Source organism: Dromiciops gliroides, chromosome 5 (genome assembly GCF_019393635.1).
Source record: "Dromiciops gliroides isolate mDroGli1 chromosome 5, mDroGli1.pri, whole genome shotgun sequence".
Taxonomy (NCBI): Eukaryota; Metazoa; Chordata; class Mammalia; order Microbiotheria; family Microbiotheriidae; genus Dromiciops; species Dromiciops gliroides.
Window position 1 is genome coordinate 203,592,152 of NC_057865.1, and position 20,075 is coordinate 203,612,226.

At 41.5% G+C, this 20,075-nt stretch overlaps 1 protein-coding gene across 13 annotated transcripts in view; it reads right to left on the reverse strand.

The window, feature by feature from the left end:
* MICAL3 (microtubule associated monooxygenase, calponin and LIM domain containing 3) overlaps positions 1 to 20,075 on the reverse strand; it is a 283,173-nt gene that overhangs the window by 30,565 nt on the left and 232,533 nt on the right. For all 13 annotated transcript variants that reach the window (XM_043966737.1, XM_043966729.1, XM_043966726.1 and 10 more), the window contains 5 exons: positions 16,388 to 16,501; positions 13,188 to 13,334; positions 12,030 to 12,112; positions 9,104 to 10,964; positions 8,686 to 8,780 (listed from right to left, as the gene is read on the reverse strand). In XM_043966737.1, coding sequence (XP_043822672.1) covers positions 8,686 to 8,780; positions 9,104 to 10,964; positions 12,030 to 12,112; positions 13,188 to 13,334; positions 16,388 to 16,501 — 2,300 coding nt within the window. The remainder of the gene's footprint in view (positions 1 to 8,685; positions 8,781 to 9,103; positions 10,965 to 12,029; positions 12,113 to 13,187; positions 13,335 to 16,387; positions 16,502 to 20,075) is intronic.

Below are 20,075 nucleotides of genomic sequence, written 5' to 3' on the forward strand. Positions count from 1 at the left end.
CTCACGAGAAAAATGATGGGAGTTGTACTAGATGGCTTCTAAGATTCCTTCTAGCTTTATTGTTATTGCTATTGTTTGTCCTTTGTTCGCAGAGGATCATGACATTGGGGTGGTGTCATGACTTGCAGTGAATTGCATTTAAGTGAGGGAGGGCTGTGCAAGGTCACCAGCCTCACTCTCTCCTCCAGAGCCATCTGGGTTCAGTGGCAAGATATGTATCAGGATGACTGGAGATGGCCCTGGATGTTTAAGTCAATTAGGGTTAATTACTTGCTAGTAAGTGTCTGAGGTCTAGCTTTAAATCTATGATTGAATGACATGAGTACCAATGGCTCTCATCCATCCATCCATCCATCCATCCATCCATCCATCCATCCATCCACTTTTATGTTTATTCGTTCATTCATTTATTTTAAATATTAGACCACAGTAGAGTTAGTAATCATATCACTGTACCTTGGAATAATGGGATGTAGAAGTGGTAAGTCCTTTAGAAATTATCTAGTCTAACCATCTAATTTTAAAGATGAAATATTAAAGAAGTTCAGTGACTTGCCCAAGGTCACATAGGTAGAAATGAGGCAAGTTAGGTCTTGAATTAAATGGTTGGACTCCAAATCCAGCATACTTTCCATGTTGCCTCCCTGTTATACCTGCCCTTGCTGCTCCCCATGCCCAGCATTGATTAGAGGTTCCTTGCTTTCCCTTTCATCTGCTAATCATGACAGCAAAATGGAGGTGGTGAGGAAGCAGTATTCAGCTCTTGGTTATATTATCGTAGCGATCAGATGGTGTTAAGTGTCTCGATTATTCTTTATCAGGAAAAGACAAGGAGAGCCCTGATTCAGAGATGGAGTTAATGGATCCAAAGGGATTCCTTCTCCTGCCTAAAATCTTCTTGTGCTTCAATTATGGGTCTTCCCTTCTTACTACATGAATTCTACTCATCTAAATGTTCCATTAAGTTTAATGTCCTATTTTCCACTTGTAGAAACTGCACCCGCCTGGTGTAGTGTAAAAAGTCTTGGGAGTTCAGAGACCTGGCTCTTGTCCTGGCATTACAGATAATCCATTGTGTTACATCAGGCAAATTACCTAAGCTTTCTGGATCTGTTTCTTCATTTGTGGAATGAGGAAGTGGTTCCTTTTAGCTTTAGAACCATGAGATTTAAGATATCTGATGATCTGTCAGATGCTTATCCATTCTGTGACTGTGGTTCCTATGTTCCTATGGGTCCCTTTTGTCCCTAATGTTTGCCAGGTTCTTAGAGATGCTGCATTAAGTGGCCAGTGCTGTTTAGTTCTGTTTGCCTTGGCAAAAGCATCTCAACCAATCTGCCAGGGCTGACTAATTTTCTTGCCAGATTTTCAGTCAATAAGAGAGATCATTCGACAACACAGATAACCACAAGTGGCAGCTCCATCATATGGTTTGGCCACAACTAAATTTAGGCAAAGTTGACAGTGAAACAAAAACCATTTTGGAGCACAACATGATACTTTTCAAAGGCATCCCTGCAAGGGACACCATCTCATGAACTAGAATCACAGAATCTCAGAGTTGGCAAAGGCCTCATAGACTACCTAGTTTGAACTTTATTTTTATAACAAGTGGTCATTCTATTTTTGCTCAATAAGCCCTATATCTACCAAGTTCAGGAACTTATCACCCCTCTTTTGGACTACAACAATAACTTCCTAATTGGTCTTCCTGCTTACTCCAACACTTCTGTGCTTGTTCATAATATAAGCGTTATCTTTAAATTAGCTGTCTCTGTGCAGTCAGATCACCAATTTCTCAAGGCAAAGACTGGAATTAAGAATACAAACAGACAAGCAAAAACCAAAAACAATGAGAATATATGGTATAGAAATGAAACAAAACAATCTTAAATTAAGTAATTAGCAATAAAAAATAGGAAATGGACAACATAAATGATATTGTCACAGATTATAATTTTATATAGACCTCTCTATTGACACAACAAAAAGCAAAAAGTGCACAGAAAATGCCTTAGTTACCAAACATTTGACTCATTTGCCAAGGGAAGAAGATGGTGGCCAAAGACAACATTTTAGAACACAGCAACTAAAGTATACATAAGGATCCCAAAAGCTGCATAATGACTTAGAAACTTCATATTAAGATTATCTGTTTTACTGTCTTTTAAAAATTTTGTTAAATGTTTCTCAGTTAGATTTTAATCTGGTTTGGGTCTTCTGATTTCAGGAGTACTGTGTTTGACACTTTTGGTTTGAATATGTGATGTTTAAAATCTAAATGTGAGTCCTAATCTGCCCCCCTCCTCCAATTTTTTGGGGAAAACTGGCTAAGATTTACTGATAAATTCAGCAAGAGTTGAGGCTTTTAAGGATTTATTATAGTGTATTAGAAGTTAGTGAAGAAAGAGAATGGAAAACCCTAGTTTAGATCTATTTGGTATAGCCAGAGAGAAACCCTTGCTTTTCCCCCACCACGCCAGAGTCCTGGACAAAAAGGGGGATTCTCCTTTTCTCAGTCTGCTGCCACCAAGCCAGTTCTGGATGAAAAGAGGAAGATGCATTTGACTTCAGTGGGTATTTTCATCACAACAAGGCTGTTGTCAAGCCATCGATTTTAGTTTCTCATATATCCAAGAAAGATAGTTTCCTACTTCCTCTCTCCCTCCCCAAAAGGGGAGGTCCTTCAAGCTGATTGGTTGAGGGTGGTCTCCTGTTGACATAGTAGTTCACAGCCTCTGAGAACAGCACCCTACTCAGGGCCAGCCAGGTGTGGTCTCAATTTAATCATTCTTAAGTAGGTTCTCAGTCAATTTCTCAGTCTCACCTACTTCAATAAATTCTAAATCAATCTTCAGGTGGGACCCCTGGGCATCTGCCAAATCTCATTATTTTATCACAAATATAAACTTCTTTGTAAAATCTTACAAAGAAGGATGATGGGCAATTATAAGTAATGTTTTCTCATAAAGTGGATTATGCATGAATGAAAATGCAATTATTAAGCACTTACTTTATGCAAAGTACGGTGCTAGGGGGCAGCTAGGTGGCACAGTAGATAAAGCACCAGCCCTGGATTCAGGAGGAGCTGAGTTCAAATCTGGCCTCAGACACTTAACACTTACTAGCTGTGTGACCCTGGGCAAGTCACGTAACCCTCACTGCCCCCCCCAAAAACAAAGTACGGTGCTAAACATTGGAGACACATATAGAAAAGAAATTATAATCTATTTTCAAGAAATATCTCAAGAAGGAAAAACAACATATAGAGAAGATTTCAGCTACAAGAAAGATGAAAAAAGGTCCAGTCATCTCTAGGGTTCATAGGCAAAGCAGATGATAATTCATCTTCTTTGATGTCATTCTGATTGATAACAACATATCTGTTTCTGATGTTGAACCATTTCACAGTGCAAAGAGAAGCAGTGGCAAGCAAACCAGTTTAAAGAAAGCCAAGCAAGATATTCAAATGAGCAAAGTGATCCCAGGACATTTAAGGATGAAACTAGAAGCACAACAAACAAGAAAAAGGGAGAAAATCTATAAAGATTATCATAACAAACTCTTTTCATCCTCAAGGACAAAAGAACTGCTATTCTTATACCCAAATATTATATTCCCTTAAATGCTTATAGAAGAAGTAGAAATGCCATTGGGCAGCAATGTGGGGCAGTGGATAGAATGTTGGGCCTGGAGTCAGGAAGACCCTGTTCCTTAGTTCAAAGCCAGCTTCAGACACTTACCAGCTTTGTGACTGTGGGGCAAGTCACTTAATCCTGTTTGCCTCAATTTCCTCGACTATAAAATGAGTCAGAGAAAGAAATGGCAAATCACTCCAGTATCTTTGCCAAGAAAATTCCAAATGGGATCCTGTAGAGTAGGAAATGACTGAAAAACAACTAAACAACAGAAATGGCACTAAGGAGAACAAAGATGGGAAAAGCTGTATCGGATCAACTTATATAGAGAAAATCTATGTTGGAGAAGATTTCACAATTGTGAAGGAACAACATGTAGAGGTCTTCTGAAGAATGGATAGACAAAAAAAGGAATGGAAAAAAAATCTCAGCTCTTATTAATACAAAAAAGGGCAATAGAAAACAACAAATTATGACATTCCTACTCTTCCACAAATACAAAATCTTTATGATAAATATTTATGCATGAGTCAGGGTCATCCTTGATGAGGCTTTCACAAAAGATCACAGGATCATAGATTTAGAACTAGAAGGGACCTTAGAGCTCACTTATAATACTCTTACTTTATAGATGAAGCCCTTGGGAGGTTCATTGATTTGCCTGAACCTCCTAGCTCCCAGCGCCTCACCTCACTGAAGTAACCTTAGATTTATTTTGTATCTGTTTCTATCAATCAATCCACAAACCTTTATCAAGTACCTTCTATATACCAGGCACTGGAGATGCAAAGACAAAAATGCTAATCAACAATGTACTGCATCTTTACTATTTTTGAATTGATGGAAAGATATAGGTAACACACAATTCCATTGTGCTTATTCTTTGTTGATTATGAAAAAACATTTGTTTTGGTAGTGCAAAATGCCATCTTAAAGGCTCTTTCCAACAAGGCATCTCTTATTTATACATCAAAATAATTTGAGATTTCAAAAAAGATATAGTGATAATAGCTAGAACTCATATAGTACTTTAATGTTTGCAAAGCACTTTATAAATATTATGTCACTCCTCAGAATGACTCTGGGAGGTAGGTGAAACTATCACCTCTATTTGATGGTTGAGGAAACTGAGGCAGGTATCAGTGAAATGATTTGCCAGGGGTTACACAACTAGCAAGTGTCTGAGGCCACTTTTGAACTCAGATCTTTCTGACTCCAGGTCCAGTGTGCTATCACTGTGTTGGCACTTAGTTACTTCCTAACACATGACAACAGAAACACTCACATTCAATAACTTTGGGATCATAAACATTATGCAAGGCAAAGGACAGGGAGGGGTATATGTTTGACAAAGGTGTATGCCACAGTTATGGAGGAGACACAGTGCAGAGTCCAAGTGGAAGAGGAAATCTCTGTGGACAGTAAGGTCCTCTAGACATTTCTGTTTACAGATTACATTGTGTAGGTTACATAAAGTCTTGGAACATACCTCAAGCCTCCTGGAAAGAGATCTGTAACCACTTAAAAGAATTTGATCTGACCCTCCACACAGGAAAGGCCAAAGAGGTAAAGAATGCCATGCCCAGATTACAGTATGCATTTGGATGGTCAACTTATAGAACTTGGCTATCAGTTTGTATATCTGGGACACAGTACTGATAGAAAACTAGCTGGGATAGGAATGGCTTAGGAAGGAACTGCAAAGCTCCTTTGAGCCTCCCAAGGGAGCCAAGTGCCCATCTTTTAAATTAATTAAAAAACACCAGTATTTTTATATGGAGGTAAGACGTGGAATACAAGTCTCTGAAGAATTAAAAATGAACATCACAGAGAAAGTAATGGAGAGGGGCATGGGTAGATGTGAGAAGGTTACCATATAACCAATGAGCAAGATTAGGATTAAGTGATGTCATCATAGGAGGAAAAGATGGGCTGGTCATGTGTCAAGGGTGAGGTATGGTAAATGGATAAACTCTTGTGATGTCAGGAGAAAGCAAGAAAGGCCTCTTGGCCTTGGTTTCTAGAAAACTTATGGAAGACCATGGAAAAGAATCACACAGGGGGCAGCTAGGTGGCGCAGTGGATAGAGCACTGGCCCTGGAGTCAGGAGTACCTGAGTTCAAATCCGGCCTCAGACACTTAACACTTACTAGCTGTGTGACCCTGGGCAAGTCACTTAACCCCAACTGCCTCACTAAAAAAAAAAAAAAAAAAAAGAAAAGAAAAGAATCACACAGGTTGTGCTCTTCCTCACTGAAGGAAACATGAGATTACAGATCCATGAATTATTTTTTTATGTACTTAAATACGCATATGTTCTTTTTCTAACATAAATGTAAACTCCTTGAAGGCAGGGAGCGTTTCATTTCTGGTTGGTGTCCCTATTGCCTATTACAATGCCTGGTCTGTAATTAAGTGTTTATTAAATGCTAATAGACTGACTGATGGGGAAGGCTTTAATTGTTACACCTTTTCCTTACCTCAAGCCTATATTTTCTCCTTTGTAATTTCCACCTGTTGCTACTTGTTCTGTCTTCTGGGTTCAAACAAAACAAGTCTATTCTCTCTTCTGAGTCATAGCTCTTCAAATACTTGGCCCCTTCTTCTCCAGGCTAAACAAATTCAGTTCCTTCAAATCTTCCTTATATAGCATAAACTTAAGGACCTTCACCATTCTGGTGATATTTGCCTGCATACTATCCCAGATGAATCAAGTCCTTCCTAAAACATGGTACCCAAACGGAACACAACACTCTAGACATGATCTGACTAGAGCGCAGAACAGCTGGACTAGCCTCCTTAACCAATTCCTCTAAACACCCTAACCCAGGGGTTTTACAGGTAATCACATTTCAACATCAGAGCTAAGACTTGGGGAAACTAGATGAGGAAGAGTTGATGAGAATCACATTGACCATGTCTTATGCTGGGGAGCATAAAGGTCCAGAGTAGCTATCTATCCTAGCTCCTTACTTCCTTTGCTTTATCTTGGCTCAGGCCTAGACTGACTGGGGACATGATTGGGTTGAGCCTGAAGAGATATTTGTTCTTGATAGATACAGAGCTCGCAAAGACTTGGGAAAAAAGATGAAATAAGAATGTTATCTAATTCTAGTGACTAATTTTTGTTCAATCCAGGATGTCTCTCTTTTTTTTTTTTTTGGCGGGGCAATGGGGGTTAAGTGACTTTCCCAGGGTCACACAGCTAGTAAGTGTCAAGTGTCTGAGGCTGGATTTGAACTCAGGTACTCCTGAATCCAAGGCTGATGCTTTATCCACTGCGCCACCTAGCTGCCCCCCAGGATGTCTCTTAAAGAGAAATGGTCAGAACAACAAATGGTGTTTCGGGTCAAATTCAGCTATTTGTGCCAGCTACGCTGTAACTATGATCTATAACAAACGAGCCCAAACCTCATCTCTATTTGGCCTATACTCCTTTTCCCTTGTCCTGACTCTCCTAATCACTCATCAGATTAGTCAATCTCTGAGATTTTGTGATAAAGGCAGAAGAACCTAAGTCAAATGCCTTAGAAAACGAGAGAAACTTAGAAAACGTAGACAATGATGTGCAGTGTTTCCCCCTTCCCTCTTTAGGAAAGTTATTTCAGTTCAATGTGAAAAGGAAGTGAAGAGATAATAGAAATTGCTCATCTATCCAAAAAGAGTAAGCCACACTTTTTTAGCAGAGGATAATGTAGGATGCTTACTGAGGCCCTCAGATCCCTCACCCAGCGGCAGATGTCAGGGCTAGGATTAGAGTGTCTCTGTGAAGGTTCTTTTGGGATTTGTTGGCTTTTCCTACCACTTTCCCCTTTTATTGACCTCTACTCCCTCCAGCTTCTGCAATTTAGCTGTCACACAGTCTGGCCTGCAAGGGATTTTGAGGATCAAAAGATAGTACCAAATAAACCAAAAAAAGATGGTTGTGGTGAAGAAGTATATTATTCCAGACAGACAGCCCTTTTGCTTCCCAGGAAAGAAGACTAACTGTATTTTCTGATCCCAGGAGAAATAGCCAAGGCGAACCTCTAGGTCAGCCACTTTCATCATTCCACTGGATTTTCCTTAGTATTGAAAAATCCATCCTGACTGGTAGATATATAATATATGCAGACATGCCTATCCTCAAGGCTCTACACTTACTTACTGTTTATCTCTTTGCATCCTCATCCCAAAATGTACCAAACTTCATATTAAGGGTAGCCCCTTCAACTCAAGAAGTGTGTAATGTGCTTTTATCACCATGAAGAATTGAAATTTGCACGTGTGATTTCCATGGGAAGTTCTTGAATACATAAGAAAAGAGAAAACACTTATTATGGTTTCTATAATTACCATGCAAGTGAGAGCCCAGATATTTCTTGGATCACAGGCTAAAGAAAAGTCTGGGGATGGGTCCAAGAAGAACAAGTCATAATTTATCCTACATGGGAAGGAGTCCTTAAATAGATCATGCCATCCAGATGTTAAAAGAATCATAGCTACAGGTGATGCTAAAGATCAGATGTATTGCTTAGGTGTAGCTTCCCTGACTGTGATGAATTTTGTTTGCCTTGATTATCCTTCAACTTATATCAAAGGCCAGTCTGCCCCTCAGTCACCCCTTTTTCTCAGAGTCACTTAGAGTTCAGAGTGCAGAAGGATGAGTTATTTTAGGAGCGAAGGGGCTCCCAACTGCAGTGCTGGCATCATCACCAATTTAGAAATGGGCCTTTTTCACATGATGAATACCCCAGAACCTGTCATCACAAAAATTTATAACCTCAAATTGCTCATCAGAAGCACTTAAGAAAGACTGATTTTTGAAGACTGGCTAACTAGACTCAAACCAAGTGTGTCTTTCTGCAGAGAGAGCAGCTCCTTCATCCAAGAACAACAGAAGGAAATGGCTTTCTTGAAGGGAAACCCAACAATTGGTCATAGTTTTTTTCTGTGTCTTAGAAAAGATTCCTCTTCTCCCCACAAATCATCAACGGTGAGTTTAGTAGGAGACTTTGGAAACCTTTGTCCTTTCTGACACCATTAATGCTCATCTTTATGTACCTACCTCTCGCTTGGACTTTTGGGAAGACCTCTCTAGGACATCATCACTGGAGAGATCAGAGTCTTCTGAGAAACTAAAGTGTCGACGTAGTTGCAGCTCTAAGAAAAGAAGAAACAAGGTTTAAAAAGTGACTTAAATCGTACACATTGTCACCATATCTCTCTCCCCACAGCAGACCCTGATAGCTTGGCTACTATTGTTTATCAAGGGATATTGTCAACCCCCCAAACAAAAACAACATACCTACAGTCTTCCAGGAGCAATGATATTTTCATTCATTTTAAACATACTGTTTCCCTTCCTCTAAGTCTCATTCGTTGCAAATAAAGAAATAAAGGGGGTATGTGGGGGGAATTTATAGACATGCCCATGGCTCTCATGACAGGTTGATACCTGTGGAGGTCTCCATCTATTATCATACCTGTTCTGACCATGGGAGACATCTTATGCTTCCCAGAGTCCACTGTGGCACCGCTGGATGGAGTGCTGGGGCAGGATTTATTGTCTCCCTTCTTCTTCTTGTCCTTCTTATACCCTGAGAATACTGATTTCCACAAAGACTTAGGCTTGGCAGCAGATTCCTCCAGAACATTCCCACTCGGCTTTTCTAGTGGCCGGCCCTCATTCTTGGATTTCTTCTCTTTCTTGTTCTTTCGGGGGGAGAAGAGTGAAGATCGTTTTTTGCTTTTTCCACTAGACCCCTCAGAGGATGTGACAGAGCCATCAGGGCCTCCTGAATCAGATGGTGGGGAAAAGAACTCCTCGCTGGTTGCTTCGTGCTTTAGGGTAGGCACCTCAGATCTTCTGAGAGCCGACGGCTTTAGGGGTTCTGAGACCAGATGCTCTTTCATCTTGGAAGGCAAGGAAGCAGCTTTGTTTGAGATCCTAGAGGTTCCAGCTGCAGCGGCAGCTGTCATCTCCATCTCTTTCATCTTTTTTAACTGCTTGGCCATGGCATCTCGCAATGCCTGGCTCTTCACAGATTTCTCTCTGGCTCTCATCCGCTCTTTGGCCAGTTCCTTGGCTTCTGGAGACACCACAGGAAGCCCCCTCTTTTGTTGCTGGGACTCACCTTCCAAAGCAGGCAACCTGCCATTCTCTTTGGCCAAGGGTAGGTAGAGAGGTTTTTCTGAGGAGGGCCAGCAGCTGGGTGGGGTGAAGAACTTTTCCTGGAAGCTCGTGTCTTCTGTCTTCTCATCGTATGTGTCCTCCACATCATCGGCAAATGGAATCTCATCAACACTTTCCACAAATGACTTCCGCACCTCTTCTCTGGATGGCTGGGCTGGCTCTTGGTGGGGCCGGACAAGGGCTACTGGGGCAGCGGTAGGTGAGGGCTTGGGTTCAGTCTCATTCTGCCAGGATGCCTGTTTCTTTCTTCGAAGAGTGGCTGGTTTCTCATCTGGTGGTGGGGGAGGAGGAGGGCTTGAAGGTGGTGTGAGCATGGTCGAGTCAGAGGTATTAAAGCTCTGACTAGCCAAGGTCCTCATGTTGGAAGAGCTGCCGTGAAGACCCAGGCCAGAGCTGCTGGACAAGTCTTTCCTCTCCTCGTGGATCAAGTTTTTCAGTTCTTTCTCAGACGGGGATTTAGGAGTCAGCAGTGATGGCTGATCGCTATCTAACTTCGGTATGCCTGGCTTTCTAGAAGGTTGGGGTTTCATGGCATGGATTTCTTCATCTTGAGACACCTTCTTGGTTGAAAATGATTTCAGGGACACAAGATCAAGGCTGGACAAAGTGATACTGGGTTCAGTCCCCTTTTTTCTATCCACTGGGGTGAGTCCAAGGCTCCTGCGTATCTCAGCACTCTTTAGCCAAAATTCCTCCACAAGGTCATTACGTTTTATGGATTCATCTGAGGCAACAGGGCTGCGTGGCTTTTCCACTGTATTATCTTGGTCTTTACGTGTGAGGGACAACAGAGGAGTGGATGTTATTATTGGACTGGGTTGGAAACGTATAGGAGACTCTGTAGGGGATGGAATGGATGTTTCAGAAGAAGGCTGGGGCTGAGAGCAGATAGGAAGTTGTGTGGAAGGTGAAGTGGGAGTCACTGAAGGAGACACAGGCCGGGACATAACTGGGGAGGGGGTCGTGATAGCTTCTGGCAGTGCTGCTGGCTGGGATCGGATAGGAGACAATGATGCAGAAGCATTCAAAACCTTCTGATCAATGGGGATGTCAACTTCTGGCTTTTCTTTGCTGAGGAATACATCTGGGAAAAAGCGCTCCTCCGGAGATTTCTCTTTATTGAAAACTGAAGAGGAGGGGACCTGGATGTCCTACAAAAAAACAACAAAAAAGCAAATAAGCAGAAATTATTCAGGATGAATTGTTTTCTTAATGGTTGTCCCTTTAAAGATTCCTTTCTTAGAGGCACAAATTTTCTTTCAACTCCCTCCCATACTGTTTAATTTTTTGTTTTTGTTTTTTGAGTTTTTTTGCGGGGCAATGGGGGTTAAGTGACTTGCCCAGGGTCACACAGCTGGTAAGTGTCAAGTGTCTGAGGCCGGATTTGAACTCAAGTACTCCTGAATTCAGGGTCAGTGCTTTATCCACTGCACCACCTACCACCCCCTCCCATACTGTTTATTTACTTTGAAGAGCCTTCTTAAATTCTATAATTTAATGACTCAGTAATTAGGTCATCTGTAGAATTTATACGTTGTGTTTTCAAGCATTCTAATGCATTCGGGCACCTCAAACACATTTTGCATTCTTTCTAAATGAGTTAATTTCTCATTAAATTTCTACTGGCAATAAAGGATATACAAACTGAAACTCAGTTCTTGCCTAACAAAACCCCAAAGTTTTAAGGCATACAGGTATGTGTAGTAGTGATATATGCCGTCAACAGAATTAACAATTAATATTTGTGCTTTCTTTTTCATTTAAATAGCACATTAAAAAAATTTTTTTTTCAAAATGACTTTTCCAGATGTTATTTTGCTGATCCTCATATTAGATCATGTGAGGTATAAATAATATCTTTGTTTTATAGAGAGAAAACTGAGGTATTAAGTAGTTATGTGCTTTCTGAGGAACCAGAGCAAATCAGTAAGATTTAGGATTAGAACTCTGGCCCATTATCAACCTTTGGCCTACACTATGCTACTTCCCTAGTTAACGTGATTTAGTCAAAATACACCAGTAGCTTCTGTTAAGTCTTTGGCAACTCTGTTAGGGAGAACAGAGTCTGCATTTCCTTAGGATGACAACAAGCTGAGAGTACTCTCATCTTTGATGGAGACAATTTCCCAAGGAAGACGAAAATTACCATCAGTAATTCTAAGTACACCCTGTTTTCTAACAATGAACCTGGGACCAAAAAGCCCATGAAAACTTACCTCTGCTTTTGTTCTGCTAACTGGGGAGAGTAGACCAGGACTTTCTAGAGGAGACTTGCTAGGGCTAGAGTGTGGAGAGGGACCTTAGGGAGAAAAAAAGAGAGTCAGATGTGCTGGTACAGGACAATGGCTCAAATGAATCTGTAATCTGAATATGGATGTGGGCATCACCTCTTAGGATACAATTGCAGCTTATCTCTGCCTACCTATCCTGTACTACTCTTGCCCATGTTCTCCCATACATTTATTAAAGATATAGAGGTTAGATGAGAAGGAAAAAAAAATCGAAAAGGTAAATTGGGAGAAGCCAGGGAAACTAAGAGGAAGAAAGGGACAGAGCATCCCAGGCACAGGGGATGGCTGTAGAGGCAAGCCCGAGTAGGAGGCCACTGCAGTGGTCTAGATGATGGGCCTGACCTCAGGGGGTGGCTGTGTGAGTAGAAAGAAGGTATAGATATGAGCGATGCTACAACGGATGTAAACAGCAACATCTGGCAACGACTTGGACAGTGAATGAGAGTGAGGGATTGTGGATAATGATGAGGTTGAGGACCTGGGAGACTGGAAAAGTATAGAAGCCCTCAAAGGAAATAGGGCTGATTTAGGGAGAATGAAAATGAGCTGTTTTGGACATGTTGAGTTGTAGGCGTCTGTAGCGGGTATATATGGGCCTAGAGATTGGGGCTGGGAACATAGATCTGGGAGATATCTGCACAGAGGTGACAATTAAACCTTTGGGAATTAATAAGGTCACCAAAGTGAGAGAGTACAAAAAGAAGAAAAGACAGTTCTAGGAGAGATCTTTTGGTTACATCTAAAGTTGATGGTCATGTTAGAGGTGATGATCCAGCAAAGAAGAAAAAGAAGGCGCCCTTAGACTGGCAAGGAGGAGGACCAGAGAGGAGAGAATATTGAGCAGGAAGGGGCAGACAGATAGTACAAATGATAGGAGGTGGGAGGGCAGCCAAACCAGACTCACTTTTCCCTCCATACCAATTGTTTCTAGGTCTCTCTATTCCCCAAACTCCTCTGGATAGGATCTGTTTATTCAGAGGACCTGGCAGAGTCCCTGAACTATTTTTCCCTAAAGGATCCCCACAGTTCCTACCCAGATAGTCACTCACTGGCATGAAGTCATTTCTCTTGTTAGAAGGTTACCTTCTCCTTGCTGGTGCGGTGGGGAGGCTGGCTGCTCCTCTTCCTTCGCTGACACCTCAAGCTTCAGCTCTTTCTTTAATGCTTCCTGGTCCGGTAAACCCAACTCAGCCTCAGCATCAGATGGGATATCATCAGACCAGCGCTGATCTGAGAGAAGGAAAGGCAGTAAAGTGTTCTAGATCCAAATTGTTATTGTCTTCCCTTTCCAAGTCTCCCATCTTCTCAGGTTGTAGCAATCCCTAATAGATTCCAGGGGAATTACATTATTTTTTGGGGGGGGGGAGTGGGGCAATGAGGGATAAGTGACTTGCCCAGGGTCACACAGCTAGTAAGTGTCAAGTGTCTGAGGCTGGATTTGAACTCAGGTCCTCCTGAATCCAGGGCTGTTGCTTTATCTACTGTGACACCTAGCTGGCCCCAGGGAAATGATATTCTAATGTTCAGGTAGGTATCATAGGAAACTCAGTGATGGACTTGGAATTAGGAAGATGTGAGTTCAAATCTTGTGCTCAGATGCTCTGTGACCCTGGACAAATCACTTGACCTCTCTCAATCTTTGTTTCTTCATCTGTAAATGGGTGTCTACCCAACATATCTCCTCCTCCTTTTATATTGTAATCAGGAGAATACCTGTGGAGGACATCAGCTTTCCCTCACTCATTCCATGGAACATGTCTACCATATTTTCTGATCACACATTGCTTTGATGGAGCCCTTTACTCTGGTTACACTCACCGCTGTCTTTTGGTTGATATCCATTTTAAATTCTTTGGAGAATGTCCCCGGGGTGGCTAGGTGGCGCAGTGGATAGAGCACTGACCCTGGATTCAGGAGGACCTGAGTTCAAATCCAGCCTCAGACACTTGACACTTACTAGCTGTGTGACCCTGGGCAAGTCACTTAACCCCCATTGCCCCCCCCCCCAAAAAGAGAATGTCCCCTACCAATACTGGTATGCTATTAGGATAATAACAGTACCTATTTCATAGGGTAAAGTGCTTCACAAACCTTAAAAATATTATATAAATGCGGGCCACTGACCAGTCTAGCATGAAACACAGTCTCTAGAACTTATGGCTCATAGGTAAAATTTTAGGGTGCACAGTCATCTGCTTCATGGAATTCTGCGCAAGGTTCCATCAGGATTCTCTGAGGACTTTCAGGTTCAACTACACCCTGGGGCTAGTGAGCCATGTGCCCAGCCCCCTCCAAACTCACAGTGCAAAGCCCATGGCTCACTTCTACCTGCTTCCCTCCTCCTACCTTGGGCAGCCCAGTCTAATTCTCTGAAGACTCCCTGCCAGTGAGTCACCTGGCTTGTAATTGCAGCCTGTCATAACCTGGCTCTTCCTCCACTCCAGGTCTTCTTACCCATTACACTCCACTCCCCAACCCAACATCCTCCTCAATCTAGTGGCACAGGCTTCTTTAATAAGACTCTTCATCCTTTGTTTGACTCTAGGAGTTTTCACTGAGTGTCCTCCATGTCTAGAACACTCTCCCTCCTCACTTCTGTCTCATTTCCCTGGCTTCCTTCCAGTATCTGCTAGTCTCAACTTCTGCAAGAAGCTTTTCTTGTTCTCTGAGATTATCTCCAATTTAGCCTGTCTATATCTTGTTTGTACAAAGTTGTCCACGCATATTACATCCCTCATTAGAGAGTGGGCCCCTAGAGAGCAGGGGTTATCTTTTACCTTTCTTTGTAACTCTAGTGTTTAGCCCAGTGTAGTAGGTGCTTAATAAATGCTTGTTGACTTGAAGCCATTTATATAAACTAACTACAACTCCATCCCTGAGAGTCTTTGCCATCTTTTTCTATCTATGCTTAAGCCCCCTCTCTTCCATAATTACAGGTACTGCCTGGTAGTTTTATTTTCCTTCTAAAAACAGTGGGTGAATAGTGCCCTTCAAATTCCAAAGAACCTTATCTAGTTTATTGTTGTTCAGGTGCTTTTCAATCTTATCTAACTCTTTGTGACCCCTTTTGGGGTTTTCTTGGCAAAGACAGAGTGGTTTGCCATTTCCTTCTCCAATTCATTTTACAGATGAGGAAACTGAGGCAAATGGAGTAAAGTGACTTGCCCAGGGTCACACAGCTAATAACTTTCTGAGGCCAGATTTGAATTCAAAGTCTTCCTGACTCTTGGCCCAGTGCTCTAATTATTGTGCCTCCTAGCTGCCTCATATATTGAAACTTGTTTATAGTCACAATAGAGATTATGTTGTTTTTTTAAATAGAGGAATAATATCATTGAGAAGCCACAAATGAAAGGAAATAATACTGTGCACCTGCAGAGCATGACTCAATTGCACAGATTCCCTTTTCGATGTTTAGCATTATCCTCTGTGGTCTTCCACAATCTCCCTCCGCCGACACTGCCCTCTGCCCCACTCCACATATATCCAGTTTCTTTCTCTCCTCTACTGCACCATTTCCTCCCTCTGTGCTTTTGCAGAGCTTGCCCAGCTTCAAAGCCCGGCTCAGGGGCTGCCTGAGCCCCATCCATACCCCAACACCCCTCAAATCCTGTGTATTTGCTTTACCAAGATCCCTTAGTCCAACATAGGCTCCATGAACATTGGGGCTGGTTTATGTTTCTTCACATCTCTAGAGCCTTGCACATAATTGGCAATTAATAGAAAGTTCTTGTTGAATAGAACAGTGTCATATTTTCCCTGTTCCTAGCTCCTGGTGTATTCCTGTGGGCAATATCTTCTAGTCTAGAACAACTCAAATAGAAATGGGGGCTGCTAATTTGCATATAAGGATCCTTGTTAGGTGTCTATTGATTAATTTTTAAAATGCAATGCTGTCTATCTTTTGTTGTATTTTTATTTATTTTGTTAAAATTTTCCCAATTACACTGGTTCAGGCCACACTTAGGAGGTTTTGGGGACATGTGTTTTGACACTTCCCAAGGAAGATCATATCCTTAAACCTCAAAGTGGTAATCCAGGTAAATTTCTAATTAGCTCCATATTACCAGGCAAGCCAGGAAGGAAGAGACCCGATACATGTCCTGGGCTTCCCATTTATTTCCTTCTGAGACCTAGTGAGTTATTTTCTGGGTCGTCAGAGTCTTAGGTTGTTTTGCTTTTGTTTTTTAACTCTTTCCCAATCACTGGTCATAGTGTTTCCATATACAATTTGGGGTTTGCTACAAGTCAACTTCCTCTTCTCCTCTGGCATTGCCTCATACCATCATCTAGCTCTGCACCAGTGTCCCCGGTGTCCCCATCCTCTGCTGCCTCTCCCTCCATCTCTGCAGGCTCTGTGTCCACGTCTTCTTCCAGATCATTTTCATCAAATGGGGCTGCAATACAGAAAGGTTCAGAAAAGGAAAGAGACAGACTATTTCCAGAGCAGGGGAAAGGGCGGTAATTACTCCAGACAAGGGGTGGGATGGAGAAGTTCTCCATGTACAGCTGAGGCCTAAGAGTGCAGGTCTGAAGATGACCAGGATTTGGATCACATCTGGACCAAGTGGAACGATTTTGCCTAGGCTGAGCAAAATTCTAGAGTGGTGTGAGAGGTACAAGCTCCAGACCCACTTCTCCTGGGATCCACAAAGGCCCGAAGCTCAATGTAGGTTGAAGGGGAGTGGACCAAGAGAAATGGCATCTTTACTGCAGCTTTTAGTCTTCACTTTAGCCTGATTTATGTTGTTTTACTGTAACACTGTGGAAAGAAACAGTAAGCAGACTCCATGGCGGCTCTGAATAGTGGGCCTAACTTCTCCAGATCCTTGCAGTGGAGTCTATAGCTTTGGTTCCCCCCACCCCCACCCCCGGGGTAATGAGGGTTAAGTGACTTGCCCAGGGTCACACAGCTAGTAAGTGTCAAGTGTCTGAGGCCTGATTTGAACTCAGGCCCTCCTGAATCCAAGGCTGGTACTTTATCCACTGTGCCACCTAGCTGCCCCCTATAGCTTTAAGGGATTTAGATCAAAAGGAAAAGGCCAAAGGAGAAGGGAAGTGTGGTAGTAATTAATACAAAGTCCACATGTGGGATAAAACCAGCCCTTCTAAGTACTGCAAATGTGAGACAAGGCATTAATCACCCTCATTTTTTCCAAGGTTATATTAGCCTATCCATACACATACACTGAATTTCCCTATTTGAAACAAAAACCTTCTTTGATCCTAACTCCTCTTCAAACGATTTCCCTATTTCTCTTCCTTTACTGCTACATTACTGGAAAAAGTATCTTCAACTCTATCCCACTTCCTTATTGCTCACTCAGTTAGGCTCTACTAATAGCCAATTAATTTACAAATCCAGTGAATGAGCTTTTATCTCTAAAGCATTCTGACCTTGGATACAAGTCTTTAATGCAGTGTACTCTTTCATATTCGTTATGAAAAATGAAGTTATATTCGCATACAGGTCTAATCATTGTTCTTAGATTATACACCCTTCTGGATATTCTCTATCCACCTCTGGTTTCTATTATAGAGCATGTCCTTTCTCCTACCTCATTTTCCTTAATTTCTTATAGCACAAAAGTATTTATTCCATTACATTCCCATAACACAATTTGTCCATCCATTCTACAGCTGATGGGTACCCTTTATTGCTAGCACAAAAGGAGCAACTATAAATGTTTCTGTACATACAGGGATCTTTTCTTCCTTTCATCTCTCTGGGGTATACTTGCGTTAGAGGGCACATGCTGGTTTTTTTGGTACATAATTCTAAATTGCTTTCCAGGACAGCTGGGACTCATTCGTCTAAGTTCATCAGTGTGCCGGTTTTTTTCTGTAGCTCTTCCAACACTTGTCATTTTCTTCTTTTTTTGTCATCTTTGCCAATCTCATAGGCGTGAAGTGGAATTTCAGAATTGTTTTAATTACATTTTTCTAGTTTTAACTGATTTGGAACACTTTTTCATATAGCTATAAACAGCCTTGGTTTCTCCTCTTGAGAACAGTCTGACCATATTCATATCAGTTGGGGAATAGCTCTTATTCGTATAAATTCGAATTAGTTCCTTATATTATTTTGGAAATGAGACCTTCAGCAGAGAAACTTGCTGCGAAGATTCTATGCCCCACTTCTGTAAACTCAGAAAACGGTTTCTCTTTTAAACTTAGCTGTATTGAATTTGTTTGTACAAAAACTTTTAAATTTTATGTAATCATAACTGCCCACTTTATCTTCTGTGATCCTCTCTACCCCTTCTTTGGTTACAAATTTCCCTCCTATCCTTAAACCTAGAAAATTAATTCTTCCATTTCTGTAACTTGCTTATAATGTAATCTTTTATATCTAAGTCATGTATCCATTTGGAGCTTATGTTGGTATAGGGTGTGAGGTACTGGTCTAAACCTAATTTCTGCCAAATTGCTCTCCAGTTTTCCCAGTAGTTTCTATCAAATAGTCTTTACCCCAAGAGTTGGGGTCTTTGTGTCTACTGAACACTAGGCTCCTAGGTTTATTTGTATTTTGGGTACCTAATCTATTTCACAGGTCAATCTCTCTTTTTTCAACAGCACCAAACTGCTGGGAGAATTACTGCATTGTAGTCTAGTTTGAGAAATGATACTGTGATACCTTTCCTTTCTGCTTTTTTTCCCCCCCTCCATTATTAATACGCAGGGTTCTCTCCTTGGCTCTGCTCTTCTTTATTGATAGCACCTCCCTTAGGACCTCACTAATTACCACAGCTTCAGCCTTTATATGGATAGATGACTTTATCTCTAGACCTGACTTCTACCTGGAGGTTCTGAATTTACAATCCCAACTACCTGGTAGAAATCACTTAGATTTCCTGCTAAGCCCTGTATGCTTGAAATATCTAAATCCCTTTACCTTTCCTTTGAGACCTGCTTTTTTTTTTTTAATCTATCTCTGCTAATGATGCCACCCACAATTCTCCTTGCACCCAGGCTCCTACTATCCAATCAAGTTTCCAAGTCCTGCTAATTTCATCTCAGCAAAATCTATCATATTTACTGCTGCCTTCTGGGTCAGGCCTTCATTATTAACTCTTGCCTGAGCTATTAAAATAGCCTCTTAATTGTTTTTATCACTGCCCCCTCCAACTTGAGCCCTCTTTGCTTTCCCAAATCCAATCCATCCTTCACACCAATATAAGATTTATCTTCCTACTACTTTCATATCACTTTCTAGTTCATAAACTTCCTGTGACTCCCATTGCCTAAGGAAGCATGACTGGCATCCGAGGACCTCCTTCACACAGTACGCTTAAACCAAAATGTATTACTCACCATCCTTCAAATACAGTGCATGCTTTTGCCTCTCTCTTTACCTGGAATGTCCTTTCTTCTGAATCTCCACCTGCTCAAATGTTTCAAAGTCCATGATCAATGTCCAGTAGGAGGCGCTCAGGGAAGGTGGTATTTATCTCTCCCTCGTATGAATTCTCCTGTCACTTGTTTATAACCCTTTTGTGTAATACATTCCATGTTATTTTCATTTCTAAACATGCCTTATCTCTGCTTGTTGTTGTTCAGTCATTTGTCACATCTGATTTTTCGTGACCACATTGGGGATTTTCTTGGCAAAGATGCTGGAGGGATTTGCCATTTTCTTCTCCAGCTTATCTTAAAAATGATGAAACTGAGGCAAACTTGGTTAAGTGACTTGCCCAGAGTCAAAAAGCTTGTAAGTGTCTAAAGCCAGACTCGAACTCAGGGAGAAGAGTCTTTCTGATTTCCAGCCCAGTGTTCTATCCACTGCACCACCTAGCTGTCTCTGTCTTTTCCACTAGATAATAAACTCTTTGACAGCAGTGATCATGTCTTATTTATATTTGTTTTTCCTCACAGTGTCTAGCACACAATAGGAGCCTAATAAATGTTGACCTATTAAATAAATTCAGGTGAGATCTAACAATGGTCATCCTGCATAAGATAAGTAATAAG